Source organism: Spermophilus citellus (assembly GCF_964194105.1).
Source record: "Spermophilus citellus genome assembly, chromosome: 4".
In the NCBI taxonomy this organism is placed as follows: Eukaryota; Metazoa; Chordata; class Mammalia; order Rodentia; family Sciuridae; genus Spermophilus; species Spermophilus citellus.
In genome coordinates, this window is record NC_138185.1 from 127,629,920 (window position 1) to 127,654,579 (window position 24,660).

General features: G+C 41.2%; 2 protein-coding genes across 6 annotated transcripts in view; both read left to right on the forward strand.

The window, feature by feature from the left end:
• MYO5A (myosin VA) overlaps positions 1-6,361 on the forward strand; it is a 207,184-nt gene extending 200,823 nt beyond the window's left edge. For all 5 annotated transcript variants that reach the window (XM_081290005.1, XM_081290006.1, XM_081290007.1 and 2 more), the window contains one exon: positions 195-6,361. In XM_081290005.1, coding sequence (XP_081146131.1) covers positions 195-347 — 153 coding nt within the window. In that variant the 3' untranslated portion in view covers positions 348-6,361. The remainder of the gene's footprint in view (positions 1-194) is intronic.
• Positions 6,362-17,568: 11,207 nt separating this feature from the next.
• The window catches only part of MYO5C (myosin VC), a 93,489-nt gene continuing 86,397 nt past the window's right edge, over positions 17,569-24,660 (forward strand). Inside the window, exon 1 of the mRNA XM_081292998.1 lies at positions 17,569-17,750. Coding sequence (XP_081149124.1) covers positions 17,724-17,750 — 27 coding nt within the window. The 5' untranslated portion in view covers positions 17,569-17,723. The remainder of the gene's footprint in view (positions 17,751-24,660) is intronic.

The following is a 24,660-nucleotide window of genomic DNA, read 5'->3' on the forward strand; positions in this document are numbered from 1 at the left end:
CTATCTTTTATTATATTATCTTATTTTAAAATAACTTTTTAACTATTTTGATAACAGTTTATTGAGTCAATGAAGTGATTTTAAAACAAACATTCTTCATTAATTGAGGATTTTGGGGGTAGAAATTTTGGCAGAAAAAAAACTATCTTACAGATTCTGATGCCCTGTTCATCTTTTTTTCTTAATCTTCTCAGATGCGTTTACGAGATAGGAAAGACTCGCCTCAGCTGCTCATGGATGCTAAACACATCTTTCCTGTCACCTTTCCTTTTAACCCATCCTCCCTCGCACTAGAAACCATCCAGATTCCAGCTAGCCTGGGCCTGGGATTCATTTCACGGGTCTGAAAGTGATGTCCAGGCAAACAATGACAGTATACTCCTTGTCTGGATAAGAACCATTATTTCCAGTAAGCTACTGAAAAAAATACATTTTTAAAGAGAAAGTACTGATTATCTCTCAAACAAGAAGATATTAACTGGAAATCTCCCTAGAGGCTTTCATCATCTTGGAAGAAAGATAGGCTCCTTTGTGCCATGTTACCTTTAAAGCAACACTCATTCCTGCTCAGCTGGTATCCTGAGTTTACATGCCACTGGATGATGGAAGGGAGAAAGAAAAGAAAGGAAGGCAAATGTGTCAACATTTATTTTAAATCCTTAGCACTGCATTTAGTGGTATAGAAAACATAAATTCCATATGCATAGGCTGTTGTTAGGAAGACAACAACAAAGAATGATCTCTGTGCTAAACAGAATTGAAAGAAAAATCACCATTGAATACATATCAGTTTAGAAATCAGTTATGTTGATATTATCAAACTGGATCTAATAAACTGGCAATATGTAAAGTAGTTGGTCAAGTAAATTCCTTATTTGTGTCACTATGATATAGAGCTATTAAAAGAATGTTGGTTTGCTATATAACATAGATGTTCATCTGTACTGTAGCTTACTGAGCATTTTAAATTGCTGCTACATAATATCTCCTTAAAATGTAGATAATACTCTTATTAGGCACTACAACAATAAGCTTCTATTTTATCAACTCTGTTTACAATTCAATCAGATCAGTTTTAACTGGATTATATGCAAATATCTACAGATTCACCTGCACAAGTAGCAGACACTGGAAAATCATGTAATATGACAAAATGCTTGACATTTAGGGGTAGGGATAGACAAATTGTCTATTGTTGATGTCACTGTTTATTCAGGATGTATTACATTGACATGCTCATTAATTTTCTCTGGGTGGATATTACATCAGGGTACAATGTTTTGTGAAGTGACTTTATTTTAGTTCCCAGATCTGATTCCTGTAGTATATATTTTCAACTTTGACAGGTTTTCTTTCTTCTTAATTCACTAAGAATCAATCTCAATCACTATGTAGAAAGGATTGTCAGAATTTTCATGATTCAGGTCTTGAAACTTTGATTAGCCTATAAATTATGCAAAAGAAGGTATATAATAAATATTATGATTCAGGTTTTTTAGACTTTGCAACTTCTATAAATGTTCTCAGATACCACTAGATACTTTAAAAAGCATCATATTAGAAATACCTTAAGAAGACTTATATAAAAAATATATGAAGATTGTGGAATTTTATAGAGAATTTGGTTCAGTAAGACTCAAATTCTATAGGTTTTCAATCTGAAATTCTGATTAAACAATTCTCCAGTTTTTCTAGAAATATTAGTAAAATAAATTCTTCAGGTTGTACAAAAGTAAATTACTAGCTTTCATCAGAAATTCTGGTTCTTAATTATAATTATAATCATAGATTTATGTAATTTAACTGTTAGATGGTCTATAAAAATGACATATCTTATTAAAAATATGTGCAATATTATTTATGGAAGTCAAACAGTTTCAAATCAGTGATAAAGATTGTATTAAAAGATATCATCTATTAACTTATTTGAGCCTCAATTTCCTTGTTTATAAAATAGAAGAGTTGGACAGCTGATTCTTAAGATCTCTTCCATATCTAACATTCTCTCCTTTCAGCACTTAGATCCTAGAGAAAAAAAGCTACAATTTAGTCCATCCTCTCTTGGAAAGACCAGTGTGTAGTGCCTGTCATTTCCTTAGGATTAATAAAATGCAAACTTACAAGTTTATGTAGCTGTAACCTTTCTTAAATGTACATGATTTATGCACATGTGCATTTCAAAAGGCCCATGCTTTTAGAAAGCCCTATTATATTGTTTTATTTGAAAGTAATTTAAATTTTATTACATCATGTACTGCTTTATTCAGTTTTAAAACATTTATTTTCAACACGAACCTCCCAATTCTAATCTAATCATATTCTGTTTTCCTGATTGTCAATGTGGTTTCAATAATCAATTAACTCTTCTAGCCATTTAGCTAGTGTTAAATGTGTCAGAGTCTAACAGCACAGGTGTGACATGGGCAGGGGAGTTGCCAAGAAAGTACAATTATGGTGCAGGCTGTCCACCTTAGCTCTGGCAGTCCTCCCTGGTCCTCTCCCAGCTTAATCCTATGTGGCATGACCCATGTACACCACACTTTATCCTGTATTCAAGATCACATGGTAGCTCCCACTTTCATTGCTGCCTTTTTCCTTACTCCTGGCATTTCATGTCCTAAAGCATCTGTGGTCTGAGACTTTCCCTCCTGTCCTCTGGCTTTTTGCTGTCAAGTGCTGTGGCCACTGTTCCACATTAGACCAGAGCTTCCACTGCCATCCCATGTAGTTTCTCCTATTCCAGTGATGGTGGCACAAAGTTTCTTCTATTCCAGGGCTTTCATTCTCTCCAAGGCCTCCCCAGAACCCCAAATAGGGATCAGGATTAACTTTTCTTGATAGCCTGAAGATTTTTAGTATAACAAGAATATCTTACAACCAGGGAACCTCAAGAGCTAGAAATGACTCTCTGCACTACTTTGTTGAGGATGCACCAAGATTCTGCTGACCATGGGTACCCATTAGCCAGTTTGAGAACTGCTCACTCTCCCTCTTCCCACACCTTTTCATTCACCTTCATATACAGACCCAGCTTTTTGTCTGTCCTCTTTACTCTTCCCTTCCCTTTGCTTAGTCATACATCCCATCAACTGCTGACTAGCAGGCTGCCTGTGCACTGAAGGTAGACATGTGGAGTCTGTTTCCATTTGCCCTACTTGATCTTCCTTGTGACTTATCTTTGCATCAACCTTTGCACAGATTTTGTTGTTCTCACTTCTCTGCCATACATTCTTTTCGTAGTTCCTCTGTGACACAGTAGGAATGCAAAGGAAGAGACCTTGGAAGCCACAACAATCTCCTCTTTCCAGTAGTCATCACCCCTCTCCCATTAGGTCCAAGCTCAACTCACATCCTTGTAATGCAAAGAAAAAAGTAGAAGCAGTTCCCTTCCTGTGGTTTTTCTTAGGTTAAGGATTCTATCTGCCTTAGAGGAGGAAAGATGAATATGGCATAAAATCCACCAAGTATAACATCATGGTTCTTTTAGAGGTTTTAAAAATTCCCCACATATCTGACACTGCTTTCCTCAGGCACAAAAGTACAAAAAGTGTATCCCAGACCCAACCACTGGAAGATTGGGGATCAGTTTCAGTTGGATGATTTGTTTTATTATCTTTCATTTCAATGGATAGTTGAGAGTTGGCTCTTTTTTCATAATTATGTAATATAAATCAAGTCCTTAATAATGTAGTGGAAAAAGCTATGAAAATACTTCATTTGAATTTCAGTGTAGTGATTATTGTGAGAAATTAACTCCCTGGTAACCCCAGGAAAATAGGACCTGTCACCATCACAAGAAGTCCTCATATGATTTCTCTCTCCCTCCTATTTTTCTGTCTCCCCACCACCCACCCCGCCCCACACACACATATATCCTGAGTCACAGTTCACAGAGTTCCTCAAGTGGCATAGCCAAGGATCTAAGTTGACTGCTTAGGATTAAACAGAAAGCAAACATAGCATATGACGCTACATGGTCCTGGCAAAAGCAGTGCCGAAGCAGTACCTGTCTGGGTGTGCTTTACGCCCATGCTTTTCCTCTGTGTTACCTCATTCTTCCTCACAGCAACGCGATCAGGAGATAGAGCAGCTCCTACAGTCCTTTGCTGGTGATAGCTTGAGATAGCATGCTTTGCTTGGGGTCGCACTGCCCTCCAGCAGTTCTCCTGGCTCATACAGAGGAGTGGTGTATGGCAAATGCAGGACAAGAAACTTTAAAGTCATGAGGTTCTGTCCTGTCCCTCCTGGTGCTGTGGGGTGGGCCCTGTGCCAACAAGAGGTACTATTTCTTTATCAGAGTTAGCAATTGGGCATATGGGGATGAACACGTAATAAGTGCCAGATTATTTGTTCTAATGAGACCAAGCACCCAGTGCCAGGAGTGTTTGTTTGTTTGTTTGTTGTGGGGGTATATAGTTACCTTCTATAACTAGGTTGGACTTTTGCCATGACCCACTGCTCCCTGAAAGGATACAGTACTCTGAGTCTAGGCATTAGTTAGTAGTGGGCTGTCTGAACCAAAATGACAGGAAGCAGTGAAAGCCTCCAATGGAGAGAGGCAGGTCACTCTCCACATGCCTCTCAGAGTCTCTATTAGAGCCCACCAGGTGAGCTGTGCCACTTGCAGAAACCTGCAGCCACAGGCCACTGTCCCTAAGTCAGGACCTCTGCACAGAATTGCCCAGGACAGTCTGAAGGCTGTCCCCCAGGCAGGCCATATACAAGTCAATGTGTACTTGACACTGGTGTGTGCATGCTGCAGATGTTCACTTTGGGGTAGGAGCTCTGCTGTGTTGCATGCACGTTAGGCTCCTGGATTGCTGTAGCCTCTGTTCATGGATAAATGCATTGTAAAGTGTTCCCCGGCCGTGCTGTGAGGCCGCCTTAACCCTTGCTCCCTTCCCTTCTAGAGCTGCCTTAAGTTCACCAGAACTTGTCCTCTGTAAGGGATATCTTGCCTGGAGAGGATACCTTGCCCTGTTTCTCAAGGTTTTGTGAGGGTTTTGACTGGGTGTGACCCCCAATCACTAATTCCTTTCTCCCCTTCCTGCATGACCTGCCGCCTCCTGTTAACTTTCTCCTCCCTTTCCTTTCTACCATTTCCCAACAGGGATTAGAACTGTGGGGCAGCAACAATCTCAGAGCCAGTGAAATGTCAGCTTAGAGAATGTTCCTGAGTCAGTGAGATTCTCTGTCACAGGAAGGCCAATGATCATGCGGAAGAAATAGTTAGTCTTGGTAATTTGTGAATGTCTTTTTCCACTAACCCTTTCTTAATAAAAGTAAAAGGTACAACTCTTAAAAATTTTAATGGACATTCTTTAAATATAGAAGGTTGAATAAAAACAGGAAGGTAGTGCTATCAGTTCTAATCCATTGTATTACCCTTAAGTTAAACAAATTAACCTGGAATTGCAGTGGATTTCTCAATAGATCAAGAATGGAAAATTACTATGTAAAATATCTTCAAAAATGCATTTTATACATTTTTAAATTTTTAATTTGGTTAGCTAAAAAATGTTCATTAGCTTAACTTAATGAGTATTACTAGATTATAAAATGTCTGAAAATGACTAACATTTCCTTAGTATTTAATATTGCTTGAAATATTTGAAAGAGAAAAAATTGAAGTTGAAACTGGTGTATATAATTAAATGCCTGGTAAGTCAGGACATTTTTGTGCATTTTTCAGTCAATATTTTCAGATGTCTTGTTGCTGGCCTACATTTTAACCTAAGTCACGTGAGCCATTTTTTTTCTAACAAATGGTGATTTTTTTTTTTCTCTAAATGTCAATGTGTACATTGTAATTTATGATTCCTAACTATGTATTTTTGTGGGATCCTGGAGGATCATTGACTATTTTATGTTCTTGAAAATTTTAAATTGCTCTAACAGTGTTGCACAGAAATGAGCTCAAGACACCTAATATATTGTATTTTATTTATTAATTTACTATGAAATGAAGTTTTTCAAATTTTTTCCTAGTGGATCTGGAGAAGTAATTCTTTGATCTGCATAGGAAAACATAATACAGTTAATCAATGAAAAGTTCTTAGACGAAATATTCATTCATTAAAATGCAGAAGTACCAAGAGGTGAAAGTCATTACCAACTAACTATAATTTTAAACTAAACCATTTCAGCATATCTCACATGAACTTTTTTAGAATAACTTAATAATTCATCTCATATCAACAAAAGCCTTTGAAACATGGGTTTTCACTAGATTTCACCTAGAGCTAAATGAAAACCAAAACAATGTCAGAATGAGATTTATGCTCTAAATATGTAGTTGTCTAATGTTGTGCTTAGTATATGTGTGCCATTAATGCTGTATTCTCCTAGCTATTATAGAAAATTGTTCAAATAAAGATATGGATATAAAGGAGTTTTGTCAATGTGTTATAAATAATCCCGCTTCACATTTTAAAACAATAAAGAAAAAATTGGGGGGGGGGAGTAGTGAATGTAAATATAACTTTTCCTCCTGAGAATATTCTAAGTAGTCTTGGGGATTTAAAAGTTGGCAAGTTGGGCTGGGGATGTGGCTCAAGTGGTAACGCACTTGCCTGGCATGCTCTGGGCGCTGGGTTCCATCCTCAGCACCACATAAAAATAAAGATGTTGTGTCTACCGAAAACTGAAAAATAAATATTAAAAACTCTCTCTCTTCTCTCTATCTTTAAAAAAAAATTGGCAAGTTTCCTTTCTATACTGGAAAACATAGTGATTTTTTTTTTTTTTTTTTTGGTGCTGGGGATTGAACCTAGGCTCTTGTGCATGCAAGACAAGTACTCTACCAACTGAGCAATAGCCCCAGCCCCATAAATATAGTGATATATATGTAATGAAGAGAATTGCCAAACACCTAAACAAAGAGCAGACAAACAGTAGAGGAGAGGCAGCCTCTGACCTTCAGGGGGAGTCATGCCTAACTGTCCCGGATTCTCTGAGAAACAGACATAGCCAAGGGGAATTTGGTAGTGTCATGTGGGACTTTGGAAAGATTGAACACATAATTTGTATCAAAGGTTTACTTTCCAAAAGGTAGACGATATTCTAGGTGTGGAACAGAGATCAAAGAATAAGAATGCAGATACACTCCTTTGGAAAGAAAAAGTGCAGGGCTATTCAGATCTGTGATTGATTTAGTCTCATCTTCATTTATAATATGGAAAAGTGAATATATGGTTTTGATGTAGATTATACACCCCCCACCTCCATACCATGACACTCCCATTCATTTATTAAGGAAATTCGTGGGCACCATGGCAGGCCCTAGAAATACAGCAGCATTGAAATTAGATTCAGGCAGTGGCCCATAGACTGTATTTTAGTGGGACCCAGGATGCTACAAATAATAAAATGTAAAAATTTTAGTGTCTTTTTCTAAATAAATTGGAAATGAGTCAAGGTTATCTCCCCACAATAAAAATCACTCTCTAACCATTGTGTTTTGATACATGCATTACAATTCTTTCTGAGGCCATGACAAAACACAAACTCAAACCAGCTGGATAGAGAATGAAACGTACTTCCCAAATAAAGGATATATCCAAGTGCACAAGCATTGGCATCACTGCTGTTTCGCTTTCCTACGTTTTGGCTTCATTCTTAGCAATGTCTCCCCAAGTGGTGCCAAAGATGACCCTCAAAAGTATTTGGCTTCATTCTCTGACTCTGCCTTCCAACCTCTTTCTCAGAATCTCATTGCCTGTTTTGAATTCCACTTCCATCTCCCACTCGCTCATTGTGCCCAGGGAGTGGAATGCTCTGAGTGGCCTCACCTGAGCCACACCACTCCTGAAACTTGAGTCATCTTCACAAAAGCACAGGACCCAGTGGGGGTTCACCATAGGGAAGTCAGGATGTAGTTGACAGGAAAAGAAAGCAACCCATGTCAACTCTACTGCATTCTCTTGAATGAGAGAGAACAGGACAGAAATGGTGTGTGTGCGTGGTGTGTGCCACGTACTTCTGGGGCTGTGCGTCCCAGGGTGATCTTATCAGTTAGTATGAGTGTACAGAGAAATAAAGTAAGCCAGGAATTACACAACTAAAGAATTTGGAACAGTTTACCACAAGGAATACATGTAGTTTTTCCACTAAACAGGCAGCCATTATGCTTTTGGACCCAAAATGTGGTGGACATAGTACAAAGGGGAAAAAATAAAAAACCTATATCATAAGACCCTCTTAGCACGTTGGCCCACTGTGGGAAGTTAAGGCACTGGATTTCAAGCACAACACAGAGGGATAGAAAATGCTCAGAAGAGGATGGAAGGTACTTGAAGGAAAAGGATACTGTCCATAAGAACAGTTTGAACATCCTGAGACAGTTCAGCCTGAAGAAGTGAAGACCAAAAGGCAAACAAACGTGAGCAAGTGCTATAATATCATGCTTGGTACAGAAAAGGAAAACAAATTATTTACCAGATCTTAAATATTATGATAAGTGGACACATTTTGAAACTTTATAGTAAAGTTATTGGAAAATAAATTCTAGTTTATGTCATCAATAGCAAACTTCTGAAACTCCTTTCCTAAGATTGGTATTATCAAGAAACCTCAATGAATTTGAAGACAATTTGGTCAATGCTGCTTGTGACCAGGAAAAAAAAAAACAACTAAGAAGAACTGGGTTGTATCAAACCTTCAGGTTATAATCCAGGAAACCAGTTTCCTGTTCATAGCATACCCTTCCTTGGTCTGCTGAAAGCAGGATTCTGGGCTGAATGGCCTGAATCCAGGATGACAGTCATTGTGAAGGCTGGAGCCCCTAGTGGGAGTAGGAAGCTTTTATTAAAAACCTCATGAAAGTGAGAGAAGGGAGGGTGGAAAACATAGAGGGAAAGGGTTGGTCATAGAAAGTGAGGTGGGCAAAGACAGGCTTGTAAAGTAGTGCCTGGGAAAGGCCAAGCCAGGAGACTTAAGTCTGTTACTTCCCACCCACCGAGCACTCAGCTCCCTTAGGCAGAGGCATTGCTCGGAGAGAAATGGGATCTTGGTCCTCACCCAAGCTCCAGAGCAAAGGCTCAGAGGTAACAGCAGGCCATGAACATTTCTTCCTAAAGAACCTGACTTCATTTACAATAGAGTGTAGAGAAGTTTGAACCTAAGGTCACTTCACAAATAGTGGAGGTTGTAGTGAACAAGAATTAGGGAGAGATTGGTAGATTCACTGTAGATACAGACTGAACTATAGGCTAGGGAGATCTGTAGAGAACCTAGAGAAGACAGCCAAGATTAGTCCCCGTGGATCAGTACAAGTCTCAAAGATTGAGCTTGGTAACTATCCTTTCAAAGGAGCCTAAAAAACAGTAGAGCAGTCAGGAGCAATTAGTGCAGCTGAACAGCTGGATGGTTCAGGAAGGAGACAAAGTGAGTCCTGCCTGAACTATCTGGCATCCCAGGTTGACTGTGGGAAGGGTCAGGCCACAGCCCCTGGGGAGCAACTGTGCATGTTGGGGTTGGGGGGCAGGTAGGTGTCATGGAAATAATCCCCCAAGTCATTTAAAATAAAAGGGAAATAACAAACCCAGTTTATTAGCAATAGAAGAAAAAAACAGAGTTGCTACACCATATTATCAAATTCCAACAAAAATATTACAAGACATACAAAGAAATAGAAAAGTATGACCTGTATGTAGGTGAGAAATCAGATAATAGAAATTGCCTATAAGAGCAAGCAGATTTGGATTTAACAGACAAGGACTGCAAAGTAGCCATTATAAATATGTCCACAAAACTAAAGGAAACTGTTATTAAAGATGATGAATGACAGCAATGGTACAAGGGGCAGAAAGGAGGAACTAGAATATTTTGTTACTATAAGATACTTGCATTACCTGTAAAGTAAGTGAAGATAAACTGGGATTAAATACAAATGCATATTATAAACTCTAAGGCAACCACCAAATAAAAGTAAAAATAGAAATATAACTGATATGCTAAGAAAGGAGAAAAATAGAATCATATGAAATGCTCAGTTAGGTCCACCAATGGCAGAAAAAGAGTAGAAGACAAAAAGAGGGACAAAGTCCAAGGGCAACAAATAGAAGTGTAACAAATATGGTAGATATTACTCCAACCACATTAATAATTACTTTCAACCACTATGATTTTTTTTTGTTTATTTGTTTTTGTTTTTGATGAGGGTGGGGGGTGGATTTGGCTTGGGATTGAACTCAGGGTTGTTTACCACTGAGCTATATCCCCATCCCTTTTTTATTTTGAGACAGGTTCTCATTAAGTTGCCCAGGCTGGTCTTGAACTCACAAATCTCCTGCCTCACCTTCCCAGTAGCTGGGATTACAGATGTGTGCCACTGTGCCCAGCCAAGCTATATACTTTAAGTAAGTGAAGTTTGGGGTATGAGAATTATATCTCAATTAAAAAGGTTAAATAGGTGTTTGGTATTCGACATGGCAGACTGAGGAGCCCAATGAATTTTCTTCTCAAAGTAAAGACAACACTAAAAATTTGTCAAAACAACAATGCTCTGAAAATTGACCAACAGTATACAACAAACTGGTAGAAATTATTCGTGAGGAAACACTGAGCTCTGGGTAAGAATAGTGGGAGTCTGGCATTTTTGCCTGGTGCTGCTCCCAACACCCTCTTCTCCCACAGATCCGACAGCATGGTAGTTCTACCGGAGCAGGGCAAGCTGTGAGAATCAACAGCTTTGCTGCTGGCGGGGGGCTTATTTCCCTTGGAGAGGTGTGCAGTCAAACCTTACAGCCAGGAGTAACAGTGGTACTCTCATAATAGTCAGGGAATAAATATGATGTTTTCAGTGTGTGGTACTTTGTTATAGCAGCCTTAGAAAATATACAGCATTAATTTGAAGTATTTATGCTGAGTTAATATGCACATTTTAAATCCCTAATGGAAAAACTAAAAAATTCACTCAGGATGTGGCTCAAGCGGTAGCGCGCTCGCCTGGCATGCGTGCGGCCCGGGTTCGATCCTCAGCACCACATACCAACAAAGATGTTGTGTCCGCCGAGAACTAAAAAATAATAAATATTAAAAAATTCTCTCTCTCTCTCTCTCTCTCTCTCTCTCTCTCTCTCTCTCCCTCCTCTTTCACTCTCTCTTTAAAAAAAAAAAGAAATAAATTTTTTAAAAAGGGAAGGACATTAAAAAGATGCACTATTAAAAAAAAACACTGTCAACCAAAAAAGTGGTAAAGGAGAAACAAAGGAACAAAAATAATTGCATGTACCATATACAAAACTACAGAATGCTAGAGATAAACCCAACCATATCAATAATTATATTAAATATGAATGGATTAAATGCTTCATTCAAAAAGCAGAGATTGTCAGACTGGATAAAAAAGGACAAACTCTACACTGTTTATGAGTTACACTTTAGATTCAAATACACATATAAGTTGAAAGAAAAGGAAAGAAAAAGATATGCCATAATAATAATAACCATAAGGCAGCAAGAGTGACCATACCAATATCTGACAAAGTAGACTTTTTAAGACAAACAAAAAATTTTTCAAAGAGAAAAAGGATGCTTTGTAGCAATAAAAGAGGGAAAGATATAAAAATTATAAATATACAATAGGCAAATTGATAAAGGCAGGCAGTTGAAAAAAGAAAGCATATATAAGAGAAGCAGAAATAAGAAAGAGGAACTGAATCTATCAGTACTACATGGAGATTCGCGGTCTGACCACTCAAGGTATGGGAAGCCTGGCTCAGATCTTGGTTAGATCTGTCTTTTGTCTGATCTAGAGCTTATTGGTATTCCTTGATTCCCATTCACCATGACACACTTACACTATGTCCCTTGCCATCCTCTCAGTCTCCAGTTTACCCAGAGTTTCCCAAAGATGAACAGAGCTTGTTCCTTGTCCCTTCTTTCAGACAAAGCTGTATTCCCCAATCTCTTTTGCTGCTAGATATGGCCATGTGAACAAGTGGTCTGGGAAGGGGCAGATCTCCTCAGGCCCCTTTTACTTGAATGTGACATGTGAGGAAACATCTTGGGCCATGTGTTTGAATGGCACCTCTGAGGATAGTGATGTTAGGTGCGGGACAGGCTGAGTAAGTTGTCTGCAGGGCATGCCAAACAAAGTTAGCTGCAGGGTGACCTGGCCACTCAAACCCTCTGTCTGGTTCTTTTTTTTTTTTATTTTATTGTTGGTTGTTCAAAACATTACATAGTTCTTATCTGTCTGGTTCTTTATTACCTGTTTGCTTCAAACCCAAACGCCCAAGCCCCTGCTCAAGGCTGAGCGCTTCACCCCCTGGCTCAAGGATGAACACTCAACCCCCTGCTCAAGGCCGAGCACTTAACCCCCTTGTGTGCCAACAAGGCAGCTTGCAGACCCAGAGACCCCATTAGATTTGGGCTATAAAAACTCCCTCCTGCCGGGCCCCCTCTCTCTTCTCTCTTGCTCTCTCTGTCTCCTTTGCGCGCGTGCTCTCTCCTCTCTCTTCTCTCTCTCTCTCTCTCTCTCTCTCTCTCTCTCTCTCTCTCTCTCTCTCTCTCTCTTTCTCTCTCATTTCTCCTCTGTTTCACTGCTGCAATAAAGATCTCTTGGTTGCTCTGAGTGTTGTGGTCACTTTTCTTTCAAGTGACACCACAAGATAGAAGGCTCCTGATCCTAGCATGAGATCATCACCCTCACATGGACTCCTCTGCCCACTTACTATGTAAGAAAGAAGTAAACCGTATCTGAGCCCTTGTTTTTAAAAAAGTGTCTACATACCTTCTAGAATATCTTCCCCAGATACACAAAGCAAATCAGACAGAATCAAAAGGAAAAATTGAAAACTGAACAGTATTAGTTGGAGCTTTCAATATTCCATTCTCAAAATTAATAGAACAATTAGAAAATCAACAAAAATATGGAAGACCTGAAACCACTATCAACCTATCTGATCTAACATATTTCTTTAACACTCTACCCAACAATAGCAGAGCACATGTTCTTTTCAGGTACGTATTGATCTCTTTCCAGGAAAAAAATGATCATATGCAGACAACAAGACGAGTCTCATTGCATTGAGAAGCATTGAAATCACAGGAAGTACATTCTCTGACCACATAGAGAACAGAATTAAATTATAAATCAATAGCTAAAGGAAAAGATTTTAAATTCCCAAATATTTGAAGATTAAATAATATACTTCTAAATAATACAGGGGATGAAGAAAAAAAGAGAAATTATAAAATATTTTGAACTGAAGGAAAACAAAAACTGAGCATGGGATGTAGCTAACGCAAGACCTAGAGGGAAAGTCATAACTTGAAATGCTTTTATTAGAAAAGTAGATGTGTCTCAAATCAGGAACCTAAATTTACCTTAAAAACTGGCCAAGGGTGGGGGCTGGGGTTGTGGCTCAGTGGTAGAGTGCTCACCTAGCATGTGTGGGGCGCTGGGTTCAACCAAAAAAAAAAAAAAACTGGCAACAGGGAGGAGGACATGAAAATAGAAAGGCAATCAGTGGAGTAGGGGAAGGAGGTTGAGGGGGAGGGACAGGAAAAGGGAGGAAATGCAGAATGAAAATGACCAAATTATGGTATGTACGTGTATGAATACACCACAGTAAATTTCACCTCTTTCTATAAAGCACAAATTTTTTTTAAAAAAAAAAAAGCATGAATAAATAGATGGAAGACCAGTAGAGGAGAGGAATGTGAACAGGGGGAAGATGGAGAGGAGGGAAAGAGGAAGCACTGGGGGCTGAAGTGTAGCAAATTATATCTGTACCTACAATTATATCAAAACAAACCCCACTGTGATAGTCAAGCCAAAGTGACTCCATTTTGTTTAGTAACTCCATTTTGTAAAACAGCCATGCCAAATAGAAAGGTCATGACTGGGCAAGTTGTTCTTTTCCTTTTGCTGTAGAAACCCTTAAGAACACATTACTATCTAATGGGACATTGTTTCTGTAACAGGGTAACGGGGCTCTGTTTCTGTAACTGGGGTGACTGGGCTAATTGTGATTGGTTAAGCTTCCTGCCATCTCACTGCACTCTCCCACTTCTGTAACCTGGCTCGCTTGCATTGGCTGGACCCCCAAACGTCCCTTTTGTGGTTTTCAGGCTTATAAGGAACACCCTTGCAATTGTTTGGGGCTGATCAGGGGAACAGCTTTAAGTTTTGGTCAGTTGCCACCGGTGTGCATTAAAGGCTTGATTCAATTGTACGTGAAAGGTCTGGAAGTCAGTTTATGAAACCCTGGGATGTTGCTTTAACTATAACATAACTATAATGCACCAATAAAAACATTTAAAATATAACTAGGGGAAAAATAGTAAGGTAAACACAAAGCAAGCTGAGGGAAAGAAAAAAATGGGAGTGGAAATCAACAAAATTCAGAAAATCAAAGAAAGCAATGGACAAAATTGATAAACATTTATCCAGGTTGACTAAGCAAAGAGATAAAAGATATAAATTCCTAAAATCAGGAATGAATGATGGAACATTATTCCTGGGTAGGGCCGCTCTTGCACATTTAATGAATGACTAGAATGAGGCGAGCAAGGGGGTTAGGGTACAGATTTAAGGATGTGCTTATCCTCAAGGTCATGCAAATGCCATCAGCACCTGCGAGTGAGTTCCTCCTTGAATCTTGTACCCTGTGCCCCTCATTTGCCTCACCCTAGTCCTACAGAGACACTACAGAATTAGAATTACAGGATCAGAGGGCCATGAACAACGTAATGCCAACAAGTGAGATGAAATGGACAAATTCTTAGACACAAATATGAAAACTGACTCAATGAGACCTAGGAAATCTGAAAAGACTTACAAGTGCAGAGTGTGGTGGTGTATACCTGGCACCCCACAAACCAGGAAGCTCAGACAGGAAGACTTCAAGTTCAAGACCAGCCTCAGCAACTTAGCAAGGCCCTGTCTCAAAATAAAAAATAAAAAGGGCTGGGGACATAGCTCAGTGATAAAAACCTCTGGGTTCAATCCATAGAAGTACCATAAAAGAAAGGAAAGAAGAAAGGTAAGAAAGAAAAGAATAGATTTACAAGTAAAGAAAGTGAGCCTGGGGGAGCGGGGAACATGATCACCTCAGTAGAAAAAGTAATGTTCTGCATCTGGAGCTGGTGGTTGTCTGGTAGTACTCAGATGTGTTAATATGTTCGATGAAAAAATAGATTAAGCTAGACATTTACAGTTTGTACATTTTTCTGTATATGTTATTCTTCAATAAAATTTTTATTTAAATAAGAAACCAATTAGATTTCCTCTTTAATCAGCAAGGCAAGAGTATCCACATTATGGCTTTTTTTTTATATAATTATTTGGACAATTGGTGCACAAAATCGAATGTACCTTAATCCTTCATTTGTGGCATCTATCATTATTGGCCCATGCCAGGCTACCTATTTATCTATACACACACACACACACACACACACACACACACACACACACATATCCCTTTTTTCTTTGTCTTCCTACCATTCCCCTCCACCTTCCATATGTATCCACTCTTGCACATTTAATGGATGACTTTGCCATTTATCATGCACACCTTTATTTACATGTACTTGTATCCACAACCAATATCTAATATTGCAGTTTTTATGAATCTTTAGATGATATAAAGACTTACACTAGACATCTATTTCAACATTGTTTTTTAGATCATGTCCATTCCTACTAGTAGCTGTAGGGTTTTACATTGTATTCTCCTATTTTATTTATTTCCCTATCAATGGACATTTAAGTGTTTTCAACTCTTATAACCATGTTGTGATGAATACTTACTTTGCTCTTAAAGTGACTGAGAATTTTTCTGTCTAAACTTATTTTCACTAAATATTCTCAAGCTGTAACAATCCAACACTTTGAAGACATTGTCACTGATTATTTTTTTTTTTTTGTCTAATAATTTCTTGGTTTTAGTTTGTTACTTACTTTTAAGTTTATGACTTTCTTTATTTCTTTTTTTAACTCAAGATTGAACCCGGGAGCACTTTATCATTAAGCTATATCCCTTGTTCTTTTTTATTTCACAATACCTTTATTTTATTTATTTATTTTTACATGGTGCTGAGGATCTAACCCAGGCCTCCCACGTGCTAGCCAAGCACTCTATCATTGAGCCACAATCCCAGCCTTTTTTTTTTTTTTTTCTTTTTTTAAGACAGGGTCTCACTAAGTTGGCTAAAGCTGGCCTGGAACTTGCCATCCTCCTGCCTCAGCCTCCTAGTTGCTGGAATTACAGACCTGTGCCACCACACCCAGCTACTTTTAACTTTTAATCACGAATCTATATGGAGTTTATTTTTGGATGCAACTTTTGCCATGGATCTGATTTTATTTGTTTATTTTTCCACATAAAGGGCCTATTTATTAAATAATCTCTTCTCAGTCTGGCTCAAGGATACCATAAAATGTAGGGCCCTGTTGGTGTATTCCATCATGCTTCCTCCTTCATGTATCCAGTCTCATGTGAGTATAACACTGTTTTAATATAGCTCTGTTATGTCCCTTACTGTATAATAGAGTACATCTCTCTTCTTTGATCTTTATTGTGAGAATTGTCTTAGAATAAAGGGATATATCTGTATATGTGTGTGTGTGTGTGTGTGTGTGTGTGTATAGATAGATAGATCGAGTTTTTATTCTATATAAATATAAAATCATTATAAATATATTGTAAAATATTAAATCATGGTACAACATACTAACAGGATTTTATATTTTTTATTAATTATTATTTTATGTATATAATTATTAATAATATTATCATTAACCCAATATATAACAATATATTGGGTTAATATATTAACTTGGATAGAAGTGACACCTTTGCCATGTTAAGTATACCTATCCATGAAAATGGCATGTCTCGGGGCTGGGGATGTGGCTCAAGCGGTAGCGCGCTCGCCTGGCATGCGTGCGGCCCGGGTTCGATCCTCAGCACCACGCAAAGATGTTGTGTCCGCCGAGAACTAAAAAATAAATATTAAAAATTCTCTCTCTCTCTCCTCTCTCACTCTCTCTTTAAAAAAAAAAAAAAAAAAAAAAAAAAGAAAAGAAAATGGCATGTCTCCCCATTTATTCAGGCCCTCTTTTATGCCCTTTAAAGAGCAATTGAAACCTTTCCTCCACAAAGGTTAAAATGCGTTTTTGTTAGTGTAACCTCTGGCTACTTTACATTTTCGTTGATGTCGTAAATATCTTTGTTGTTGTTATATATAAAATGTTCAGAAAAAAAGTAGATTACCCATTTTTATATTTGATTTTGAACACAGCCACCTTGTTAAACTTAGTTCCATCCGTTTGTTGATTCCCCTGGGTTTTCTGTGTGTTCATACCTTTGCTCCTTTCAGTAAACTGTGACTCAAGGAAGCTCAGTCTTTGGCGGGAGCGCTCAGGACACTCCTGTTACTTGCCTTGGGGGGAGCTCCAGCCCTGGGAGGCGGCTGCTGCCCTCCCTCCCGGAGGATCCGCTCCAAGGTCCAACACCTGCCAGCTGGCCGTCCCGCCCGGGCCAATGGCAGTGTGGACTCTCGGAGCTGGTCCCGGAAGGACCAATCCTGCGACTTCTCTCCTCCCCTCGCAGTCAACGCAGCGAAAGTGAGCAGTCGGTCGCTGAAAAACTTCAGAGCAAGATGGCCCTGCAGTGATTTGGGGGTCCCCGCGCCCGCCCGCAGAGCCGCAGCCCCTCCGTCGAGGCTCGCACTCTCACGACGGTCGAGCTGCCCGCCCGCTCTCGCCCATGGCGGTGGCCGAGCTGTACACGCAGGTAGGAGGGTCGGCCCGACCTAGGGGAGGGGCGCTGAAGGGCCGCGGGCCCCGCGCAACGCTGACTGTACCTGGTGCCCGCGCCGCACCTGTACACCTGGCGCAGGGAGGGGCTGGCGCGCCGGCCGGAGGGGCCGCGGGACTGGGGGGCCCAGGTAAGCGTCTCCTCTCAGGGACTGTGGTCCCCGCCGGTGAGAAAAGCGCCCCCGGGAGCCCCTGGGTCCACTGGGAATAGGAAGACCAAGTGGGCGGCCCAGCCTTCACTGTGTTTGGGGCCCCACCTCCCTTACCTGTAACCCCTCAGCTCCTTCCTCCCTCACCACCATGGAATCAGAGTTGCCCACCAGGATGTAGAAACTTCAGACACTTGGGAGCTTCTGTAATCTTCCCGATCCTCCTGAGCCCCTTGAACAACTTGGCCCACAAGTTTATGTCAGCAATGTTCAGGATGCCTTCTGGAACGCTGTCTTCAAAAGGCTTGCTTGTCCATTTACGCTCATCTGATGCCCTGAGTTGAAGCTGCTTAGGCCACATGTCTGCTGTGGAGGTTGAGCGCTCCTGGGAACCCAGGAGTCCTGATGTGCAGCCCCAGACCCTTCAGCTAACATCTAGGTAATACTCAGTTTATAAAGCACCTTTTGTATGCCCTGACCGAGAAACACTCTAGAGAATTCCTCTAAAACTTCCTCCTTCAGGTTAAGGGCTTCACTCACACAGAGTGCCCAGGCCCTCTAAGAGGAGATTGGGCAATTACCTGGATAAGGGGTATAAAAGATCTTCCTACACCCTGGGGCGGGAAATCTGGAGTCCCCAAACTTCTGATGGATGGGAATCCATTAATTTCTCCTGACACATGCCCTATTTTTAAATTTTAAGAGTCAATTTCATGGTAGATACACATAGAAAAATCACTGTAAAGAATAATCTCTCAATAGTTTAAGCAAACTTCTTTCTTCTACTGTGCTTAATTGGTGACAATTCAAATACAAATCAACAAAATGGGATTTCCACACTAATGCATTTCCATTAACTAGAATTTTAAATGGACAGTGTTTGAATTGCCCTAGCTCTGCTCTATAATACTTTTACCAGTGACCCTGTGAGCCATCAGATATCCAACAGTGCTTAAATCTTTAAATTACTAGAGGTGGAAGAGAATTGTTGACAAAACTATTCTTAGCTGAACAGGCAAGCAGTGTGTGTGTGTGTGTGTGTGTGTGTGTGTGTGTGTGTGGCATGCCTGTAATCCCAGTTGCTACTGGGGAGGCTGAGGCAAGAGAATCAGGAGTTCAAAGCAAGCCTCAGCAAAAGTGAGCCACTAAGCAACTCAGTGAGACCCTGTCTCTAAATAAAATATAAAAAATAGGGCTGAGGATGTGGCTCAGTGGTTGAGTGCCCCTGAGTTCAATCCCCTGTACCAAAACCAACAATAAAAAACTATTCTTAGGAGTTAAAATTGTTGATGATTAACTTATTATAAGTAACAGTTTTTTCCTGAAGCAAAAATACACAGATGTGAAACACTGTGCTTAATTGGTGACAATTCAAATACCCCATCATCAAGCACTTCAAATCTCAGATTAGTAAATGCCTACTAGATGCCAGGTACAACATAGGAAAACAGATATGAGAGAGTTACAGAGAGACAAACTTGGATGGACAGAGAATCTGGGAATCCCAGAGATGAAGGATTCTTGATGGCTGTCCCTTCTGCAAAATATAACAAAACTATAATAACCCAAGGCTATTCTTGTGGGTCACCTGTGCCCTTAGACTGCCTCCCTTCCAGGTAGGCAGTCATTCAGCTCATTTGTCAGTTGTGGGGGTGGGAAGCTCCCTGTTTGTGAGGCTGCCTGACTAGGTTTTAGAGATCTTACTTTGTTAGAGTTTTTTCTTAAATTGAGACAAATCTAAACTTGGTCCCTTGCTTCCTTGCCACCCCTCCTCTCTGCAATCCAGGCGATGGTCCTGGGATGCCAGCCCACAGGATTATCCTAAATCCAAGTTTGCTACTGGGGAAGCTTGTTCACTTTTAAACACAAGGGGTGCTCTGTTTCCCTGCACAATTTAAACCACATGTTTTAGAACAGCCTGAAACCTACTTCTTCATTCCGAGGCAAACAGTGTCCCTGCATCAGGGTGACAGATGGACTGTCCATTCTGAAACCCCTGCACAGTAGTCAGTTCCTGTGCCTGCTGCACCCACCCTATGATCTCCAGGCTGCCTCACCCACTTCACCTGCCTGGCCCCTGTCTAATCTCCCCTCTTGCATTAGCCCTTGAAGACAGGCATGTGATATGATAAGGCACATATTACTCTCTGTATGCAAAAGCATTATAATTGGGGGAACCTAAAAAGATTCAAAAAAGAAGTGGTTGCCTTGCCTCTCAAGGACTTTCCTAGTTAGGGAGTACTAAGAAATGTCAAGTAGTTCCGTTGCTGAGGCCTAGAGTGCCCTGGGAGTGTGGTGGGAAATGGAGCTGAGAAGGGAGGGCCGAGGCAGCCAGAGCTGGCTTCCCGTTCTCATGGAGACTTGGGGTGGGGACAGCAGAATCAAGGTCAGTGTTTTAGGAAGTGAATTTGCCAGTAGTGACCGGGGGTCAAGTAACCAAATTGTCCCATCATCCCAACCTTCCAGGAAAGAATGAGAACTGCAGTATTGGCCACGGAGGGTACAGGCTGGTGAGAAGGGGACACTGGCCTGAATTATGAGGGAGAGGACATGACAATGATGACACAGAGGGTAGAGCCTGTGTGAATGAGGGCAGGGGCGCTGTTGACATCAGCAGGGACCCCAGGAGGAGGACACATTTCTGAGGAAAGCAGTGAGACAGGTTTCCTACAAGCAAGGGTGTTAAAGTGGAGAGGGGGCCTCCAGGGAGAGTCCATAGTGCAGGTGGCTGCAGAGGATAGCCAGGCCAGGGGCTGGGAGTCTTCTGCCCAGACACAGTCAGTGAAGCCAAGGCAGCACCGGCCCTGGCCAGGGAGAAAGAAGAGGGCTGAGGACAGGACACTGGGGAGTGCGTCTGTTCAGGGAGAGAGAGGAAGCAGAAGGCCCGAGCTGAGCTATCGCAGAAGAGGAAACAGGAAGGCTCCCATGGGGAGCTGCAAAAAGAGAGGCACCAAATGGGGCAGAGGGGGTCTGGAGAGAGGAGTGATTGCTGCCCGTGAAGTGGAATATGACCCATCTCTTTTCAAAGTGATTTGGCCACGGGCCTTAGAAATGTTCAGAGGAGCAGTTGCACTATTCATGATCTCTCTGAGAAAAACTGGTCTGGCCATTGTCTACATGAAGCCTCTGGAGGTCTTGGTCCCTTTCAGACTTGCTGTCCAGCCATTGGACCCTCCCCCTGCCTCAGCTCCCAGCCCCTGCCTCTCCTCTCCTACCTTGGCTCCTGCTCTGCCAAACTCCTGGTCGTCCCTCAGTGCTTTGCCTGTGTGTACGCTCCCCTGTATTGGCACACAGGGCTCCTCTGTCTGGCTTGCTCACGGTGCCTGAACCTTTCAAATGCCATTTGGGCAGGACTTCTGAGAATTCGTTGCAGCTTGCCCCTCCACACAGCCTGTCAACATCGCCTTTAACTGTGTCTGCCCCACTGACCAAGAGCTTCCAGGGAATAGGGAGCAGTGGAGGCTCCATAAATCTGGATGTGAACATAAGTGCAAGAATGATTTTTTATTTTTATTTATTTATTTATTTTGCTTAAGGAAAAGCTATGGCCTTGGGTTCAATCCCAAGAGGGGAGTGGGGGACAGAAAAAGCTATGGGTTTGAAAATGGCAGTGATGATGGTTATTTCTATCTTGCAGTCTTTATAAAATTCAATACTTCTTAGGTGCCAGAACTATATGTACCTTTTCTTGCTCAGTTCAAATAAACAACTCTGCAGGTTAGATGTTGTTATCTCAGTTTTAGAAATGGTCACGTAAGTTGCCCAGGGTTACATAGAAATGATGGAGCCAGGATTAAAAGCCCATGTCTTGATGCCTCTCACTACCCGCTCTGGGTCTCACCACCTTTAGTGTCTTCCACCTCTTCAAAGGTTCTCCCCACACACAGAGGACTTGTGAGAAGTCCATCCACCTCCCAATGACCTCCCCGGCACCTTCTAATTTGTCCTTGTTCCTTGTTATAACTAAAATGGGACTAATTCCAATGTCCAGCAAATTACAAAAGACTCACATGATCTGATAGTAGGAAGACATTAAAAGTGCTAATGAAGACTTTGAAATGACAGGGAAAATGCTTGCAGTACATGAAAAACAAGAGAACAAAAATTGTATATACTGTGATTGTAAACATGAAAATATGTAACAAAGAAAAGACCACGCATGTCGATGACTAAAGACTGGACAGTCAGTTCCCATAGCTGCAGAGATGTCAAGCAGGATGAAAGCTGAAGAAGGTGGTTAGATTTGGCCTCTTAGAAGTTCGTGGTATGATTCTTTGTCAGTAGAACTAGATCCTGACATGACTGTGAGCTGAGAGGAAGGAACCATCTGGAGTTGTAAGAGAGGTAGCTGGCTTGGGTGTGCCTCCAGGGAGAGGGGAGCCTGAGGCTGTGGTGACAGGAGGTGAAGGTTTGGAGGTCTTTAGAGAGAAGGAAAAAAGGTGAGAGCCCTTGGCATCTGCTGAGATGAGAGGTAATTGGACTGAGAGCTCAGGAGAGCCACAGTACCACCAGCCTTTTCTCTAATAGCGTCATCCAGACACCCTGCCATCCAGGATAAATTTAAGTACCTCCATGTCCATCTCAGTGGCTCAGTTTGCTAGATCTGGTCTGCTCAACATGAGCCCCGTGGAACTGCGTAGTATGTCCTCCTGTGAGCACCCCTCAGGAGAGCCTGGCATTATGTTGGTGCTGTTTTCAGCGGAGCTGGCACATGCTCTGCCCCGGAAAGCTCTGTCTATGCGTGATGCATCAGGTCAAGTTCTGGTCCTGCCCCTCATTAGCCTGGTGGTGCTAGGCAAGTTCTCAGCTTAGAAAGTTGCTCTAAGGATTAAATAATGTGTGTAAAGCCCTTAGCATAATACCTGACATATAATCCTTAATAAAGTTTCATTATTTTTTATATTGATACTATTAGAATATAGTGAATTTTGAGTACCTAAATACTGTATTTATTGTAACAGTCATATGAAAATTTTCATCTTGTTATTGCCCAGAGTTTCTGTAGCTTGTCAAAACCCTTTAAATCTTGGTCATCTTTAATTATCATTTCATCTGCTTATCCCACACACACATATTCTGTTTTCTTCATTTAAGGTACTGGTGAATGATAAGTGGGAGGGGAGGCAGCAGAGCTCTATGCCCTCTAGAGATGTTTAGAAAAATAAAATTCTGCTCTTACTCATTACTAAGGACTCAGGTTATCAGCCTTTAGCCACAGATTCACTGATTATAATAATTATCCATTCCTCTCACTTGTACACAAATATATTCAAAGAAGTTCTATTGAATCTCAGATGTGCCAAGTCAAAAGGAGCATCTTCGCCAGTAGTCTTGGATCCCTGTGTAAAATAAGGTTAAAGTTCAGTGTAGTCAATTTCCATTTGGCTATTCTAAACAACTTCTCTATATATCATTAATGATGCTAGAAAATTAGATTTATCCATTGTATTTTCTATTAGTAGTTCCAAGAAGTTTTTTTTTTTAAAGTCAAAGAACCTAAAAGACTAGATTTAGTCTTTTTTCTAATTCACTTTTTATTCATTTATTGTAAAGAATATTACAAAGAATACAGATGAAAGACCAGATTTAGTCTTTAATTGGTGCAATTGAACTCCTGGGGACTTGAGATTTTGTTCACCACGTGTGTATGGAATGCTGGCTGTGGGAAGTCCTCACACTGGGTCCTGAGGCACAGTTGCCAGTGGAGCTGATGAGGAGGTAACTCAGACACCTGAGGAGGGGCAGTAAGAGCTCCGCAGAAAAAGCACCAGCCCCGTTGGGGTGAAGGGCAGCAGAGAGAGCATCATAGCTGAGGGAGTCCTTGAATCGACACTTGGCTACTTGGAGGGTTTGCTTACTTGTAGGGAAAAGCAGGGTGGGCTGGATTGGAAGGAATAGAAGTACACAGCAGAGAGCCAAAGAAGAGCTGGTCATATTCTAGAAACTGCTAATGGTTTGGAATGGCAACATGCAGAGGATGGATTTTAAAAGGGGTGAGGTCTTAATAGGAAAATTGGCTAGAACAGTGGCTCCCCAAGCCTGGCCGTTCATCAAAATCCATGGAGTGGGGGGACTTTTGGACTTTCTTCTTGCAAGGCCACACCCGCAGAAATTCTGATAAGTGTGGGTGAAGGGGTCTATGTGTTCAAAGAAACCTGGTGCTCAGCTGGTTGAGGCAGCAGCTCAAGAATGTTGAGGGGAGAGCTAATTCAGGGCTGTGGCAGAGGGGTTGTGGGCAGGAGCAGAGAGGTGAGAGCTGTTGAAGAAGTGGGCAGGCTTTTCACCTGGTGACCACTTGTTGGGGGCAGAGACACAGAGAAGGAGATAGCATTGTCTCCTGACATGAGGAGAAGGAGAAATGAGAAGGGGAAGCAGATTTGGGGCAGGCAGAATCATCTTTTGAGTTGGGAATTTGTGACTATCCAAGGACATTTAGGGACTGATGTCTGGGAGGCCACAGAGATGTGGTCTAGAGTTCCACTGTGAGATTTGGACTGGGAATGTCTAAGGTGCAGGTGTGAGGGTAGATGTGGAGGCCATGGAAATGGATGGAACTCTCCAGAAACAGCCTGTCATGAGAGGAGGCCAGGAAGGATCTTGGGAGACATGGACATGGGGCAGAGGAGATAGAGGAACCTGGGGAAGGGGTCTTTGAGAAACAAATGAAAAGGAGGACAATAAGGAGCACAGTGTCTTCAGTTTGCTAGATCTGATCTGCTCAACATGAGCCCCTGGAAC